The following is a 5,307-nucleotide window of genomic DNA, read 5'->3' as shown; positions in this document are numbered from 1 at the left end:
TCTTCAAACTATTTCACTAATGCATGCGCTATAGCTTCGGGATCTTTTCGAGACTCTTTCAAGATTATTTTCTGGACTACCTTGGAACTGTTTTATGGATCATGTTGGGACCAAATCGCTATTATCTTATGTTGTATTTTCTTTTTGTAGCAATATACATATGTACATATAATTATTAATTAATTAATTTCTTTTTATTGCAAACAAAAATATTGAAATTCTTAACCTAAACTATAAACACATATTTACATAAAAGTTTAAATAACATCATAACGTTGAATAAATTAACAATCGAGTTAAAGTTAAAAATTTAACTACATAACTTTGGTATTATTTACAATAAGCTGCTAAAAAACGACTTTTTGCCTCCAACTAATCTTTCTTTCTTTGTACCAAAGGAAATTAGAATAGCGAATGGTGATGTTTGTGGTGAGCAAATAATGGCGCCGAATGCACATGCGCAGCATGTAGATGAGAATGAGGCGCTACAAATTTAGGGAAAGCATAACGGATTGACACGTGATTAGTTGTCGTTTTGGAGCCAGGAATGGCACGATATGTGGGTGTTATGAATGGTGCAGGTTCCAATATTGGTGGTGCCACAGGAGCAGGTAAAACTGGCACTGGCAGTGAAGCGGGTACCACATGATGGTGGTGGTGGACGACAGGCGCAGGCAGTAGTGGAGCTGGAAAAACAGCTGTAGGAGTAGAGAGCAGAGCAGCGGGAGCTGGTAATAAAGGTGCTGGAGCCGGTAGCACGGGTGCTGGATCTGCGAAAAGTGGTGCAGTTGGAGCAGCATGTAAATGTGGTGCCGGCAGCCAAGGCTCAGGCGCGAATGCAGTGGCGTGTAAATGAGGTGGTGGTAACCATGGATCTGGTGCTGGCTCAGGTGCATGAAAATGTGTTGGTGGCAATATAGGTGGTGCAAAATCGATATGATCAGGTGCGCTAGGATGGAATGCAAAAGGATGTGATGGTTTAGCAAAGACCAAAGTAGCTAAAGCTAGCACAGTAAAAAACTGAAAGTGAAAAAAAAAAAAATTATCATTTGAAGGTGTGAAGCAATTTTTAATATAAAGTTTATACTTACAAATTTTATAAGCACCATTTTACTTAATATTTGGTTAGGTACTGAACGTTAATCAAAGGCCCACACTTGACTATGCAAATGCTATTTCGGTTATGAATTATGAATTGTCTGGTACATCAATTTATATGAATTATTTTATGCAGCTAAATATTACTCAATCAAGAAATCATTGAAAAATTCACTTTAAGCCCACCAACCCACAGACTTGGCGGCAATCGATAATAAACTTAAGTGGGTGGGGTGGCCATTTTTGGTGGTCATTGCGCTGGCCCCAAACTATGGGCTCTTTAAAATTCAATGCAAAGAAAAATTTTCGTAGACTTTATATGCACCAAAAGTCGAGTGCATTCCACCAATTATTATTAATTACTCGTCTACTTGCTTAACATAGCGGTAAAATTTCGTAAGAAATGCTCATTGTTTTATTAGTTGATGATTATGTCATTGGCCAAATATGTTTATGACGTGTGCTTAATATTATGTTCATGCTATGTTTGCATTTCCGCTCAAAGCTATGTATGTGCATAGGTAAGTATGTCAATAGCAGCACGATTTGTTACAATTATTGCTTTATCTATGTCTAAGAATAGGTATGCAAAATTCTTCTTAGCGGATCCATATTTACTTACTTATTATTGGCGCTCAACCGTTGAAGCGGTTTTCGCCGTCCGCGCCAGTCGGTTCTTCTTTCTGCCAGTTGGTCATATCAAAGGAGTTTGAATTTTGTTCCACCCTAAAAGAGAATAAAAGAGAAGGTAAATTTGTGTGCATGCCTTAATAAGCTTGATATCGAGATTCCTACGAAAGAAGCTTTGGGGCAGCTAAGACGGTTTGAAGTTTTCATGTCATATTTTTATCGAAAAAATCAGCCTTTAATTGCTGTCGGGATGCCTACATCTAAAATGTACGCTCATCACATCACGCAGAATGCCCCGATGTTAAAACGGTTTCTTGCATTCGAAAGCTTAACTATGTGAGATGGATATTTTTAATATAATTTGAAGCTACATATTAAAGAGGCGTGGAAAATTGACGAAATGTAGTAAAAATCATAAAATTTTGGTTTACACAGGTATAAATTTAAAGCGTATTGATGGATTAGCATATTTCTTATTTGCAGCAAAACTTTGAAATATTTACCTTCGCTCTGCAAAAAAAAATTCAAAAGCTTTAATTTTTGATGTCGTTTTGTCCGAGGCTTGAACTTTCGGTGTGGGGGTGCAGCATGCCCCTACGACATCACAGCGGACGCGTTGTAAGCTCTGCCTTATCTGAATTGGATAAAGGGAAAAAGTGGGTCGTGCGGTAGATGAGGACTAGACGAAGTACTTCATTTCGTACAAAAAATTATACACATATTTGTGTTATTGTTGGCGGATATAAACTCGGGATGGTGTCGAGAGAAGATGAGTAGGGTCTTGGAGTGCTTGAGAGGAAAGATTTTCAGAAGATTTAAGCTCATGTCAAAAACGTATACTGCTGAGTTATATGAGCTCTACGCCGATATGAAGGTAATGTAGCGGAAAAAGGGCGTCGATGGCAAGGTTTGAATATCTCAAACGACACCTTTAATTGGAAAAAAGGAAGGTGGACACCATTATTGATCTATTTAATGGAAGACTCTCGGATACCGATTTCATCATGATTAAATGGCGTGTAACTATCTAGGCGATTTTAGCCGTTGCAAAGCAGGACCACACCGGTCATCCGTTGCTTGTGTTTAAATAAATAAATGGAAGCCGCAGTAACCACTAAAGAGATTTTATGCCGAGCTTCTCTTCCAACTCGCGTCGTGCTCCTTTTAAATTTCCTACAAATTGGCGGGACTGAACCGCTTTCCTACGGCATCCAGTTCTATATACGGGAGCGACTAGGGATTTTTTCCCCGACCAAGGGCTGTCATTTTAGTGTAACTCCGCTTAATTTGTTGAGTCCCTCCCCACGGTAACTACATGTTTTATGCCGACTACGAACGGCATCTTCAAGGTAGATGAGTTTTCACTGAGGGGGCGACTCCGCTTAGAAATACTTTTTTCTAATTGAAAAGGTTGTTTCTAAGTTTTTGATGGTGTTCTCTGGGAATCGAACGCAGGGTCTTCGGGTAAGCGATGGTCGGCGACGTCTACTAACGTCCATATGTAGCATCATGCGCGGTCAGCTATTCCTAAGCCATGAAGTTGAAATAAAATTAATAAATTCTTTTGTTTCTTAATTTATTTTTAACAAAGTCAGTTCAAGATACAAGCATTATTATTTATAACATTCCTCCTGCTTAATTTTCTTACTAGTAGAAGAGAATTACCACGCATATTGAGCTGGAGCGGTAAAGGCTGGCGCATAGGGAGCACTAAATGGCGCACCTGCCAGATGAGCAGGACCAGCATCCAATGGAGCAGGAGCAGCAAAAGCTAAATTAGCAGCATATGCGGCTGGGGCAGCATATTTGGCAGAAAAAGCTGATGCAGCCCATGGAGTACCGAAAGCAGTTGGTGCAGCTAATTGAGCAGCCGTTGTATACGCAGCTGGCACACCAGAGGCATAACGGCTAGAAAACGGACCGGAATAATGGAATGGTGTTGTGGTGTAGGAAGATAGTGTGCCATCATAATTGTTGCGAACATCTATTTGATTGCTGCCACCAGCCGCATACAGTGGAGCATTAGCATATGCTACAGCAGCAAGAGGTGCAGCGGCTAATGGTGCTACACCGCTAGGTTTAGCTGATGTGCAAACGATGAGAGCGGCAAGAATGGAAGTCAACTGAAAGTAAAGAAGTTATTTATTTCTAAAAATATATTTTGCGTTAGTATTAAAAAATGGACACTTACGAATTTGTACATTTTGCTTGATTTTTGTGGGGAGTTCTGTTTGTACTTAACGGTAGGAAATGTGAAGGTGTTGTGCTTTACATATCACATATGTTACCTTTTATAGTAAAAAAGTCTTGCTTAGAGAAACCAAAACACTGAAAAACGGTAGTTGAAGAAATAAGTAAATAAACGAAAAGAAAATTATAATAGTTGTTGTAAGACCTTGCCCAAAAATGCATCGCCCAACTTACAATGTTTGCATATCAAATATTCCTAAATAAATCGAAGTTCAATGTAAATTTTTAACAATTAGTAATTCAATCGATTGACTATTTAACTAAAACGTAGGTGGTAGTTGAAGTGATGAAGTTTTCGTAATAACATTAGGGGTCCCGTTTACTCTTGGCTACAATTATTTGTTGAATTTGGAAGTGAATGCCCAATTGTGTGCAGTTCCCCTTAGAGGTGACAAAAGTCGTTGTAGCTGAGCAATCAAATATTTTAGCAGTGACCAATCTTGGAAAATATCTTCAGAATATATCAATTTCTGGCATATGCTGATGACATTGATATTATCGGCCTGAGCACACGCGCCGTTAGTTCTGCTTACTTCAAACTGGAAGAAGAAGCGGTAAAGATGGGTTTGATTCAAGAGGTGGTGTAGCGCGACCTTTCAAGGTATTGCCAGCGCAAAATATAGCTTCTTCAGCCCAATTTTCAACATCACCTTCCCTTGGCGAATCTTGCTACTTTAACAGCCGAGGCTATGGCGACCCCATTGATCTCATGCATCTAGGAGGTGGCAGGGCGGGATGGCCTTGAAGGATTCATGTGGTCATACTGAATCATTCGGGAGATGGTCGGGCTGGTGTTTTAATGATGCTTGTTACCGGAGCTTACCGGATCTGCACCCGGCAAAGGATCATAAATATCGATAACATTCCCCAAGGTCTTCGGGGACTGTCCTTATGGCTACAACAACAACAACAACATGGGTTTGATGGTGAATGAGGACAAAAGGAAGCACCTGCTCTCATCGAGCAAAGAGTCAGCGCATATGCGCCTTGGAAACCACGCTACTCTTGGCAGCCATAACTTGGAAATAGTAAAAGACTTTGTTTATTTGGGAACCTGCTCTGAATTCCAGTGAAGAACACCAATAAATGATACATTGGACTCACACACCTCGCCTCGCGAAACCTGGCATTATCACCGACTAAATCTTCCGCGACCTTATTTACAACATGGACGCCCCAAATGTCGACCATTTTTAACATCCACGTCGATGGCACTACGCTACCGACTGTCCTACACTCCAAAATCTTGGGTGTGACGTTTGATCAGGGTCTAAATTTTGGTGAGCACGCAGCCGCAATTGTTCCGAGAATTCAGAGCCGTAACAAAAT

General features: G+C 40.2%; 1 protein-coding gene across 1 annotated transcript; it reads right to left on the bottom strand.

Annotated features, from left to right (window-relative positions):
- Window positions 1-220: 220 nt before the first annotated feature.
- LOC137254374 (uncharacterized) lies at window positions 221-3,969 on the bottom strand. The gene is made up of 3 exons (XM_067792011.1): window positions 3,920-3,969; window positions 3,393-3,851; window positions 221-1,020 (listed from the first exon to the last, which is right to left on the bottom strand). Exons 1-3 carry the CDS (start codon window positions 3,929-3,931, stop codon window positions 403-405), a joined length of 1,089 nt encoding a protein of 362 aa, XP_067648112.1. The 5' UTR covers window positions 3,932-3,969; the 3' UTR covers window positions 221-402.
- Window positions 3,970-5,307: the final 1,338 nt, after the last annotated feature.

Source organism: Eurosta solidaginis, chromosome 5 (genome assembly GCF_040869045.1).
Source record: "Eurosta solidaginis isolate ZX-2024a chromosome 5, ASM4086904v1, whole genome shotgun sequence".
Lineage (NCBI taxonomy): Eukaryota > Metazoa > Arthropoda > Insecta > Diptera > Tephritidae > Eurosta > Eurosta solidaginis.
Note: the sequence above shows the minus strand (reverse complement) of the source record. Positions and strands in the feature narration are given on the sequence as shown.

Coding starts and splice junctions, on each gene's coding strand:
- LOC137254374 (XM_067792011.1), bottom strand. Junction 1,021..3,392: donor CTCCAGCTCAATATGCGTGG/TAATTCTCTTCT, acceptor TTTCACTTTCAG/TTTTTTACTGTGCTAGCTTT.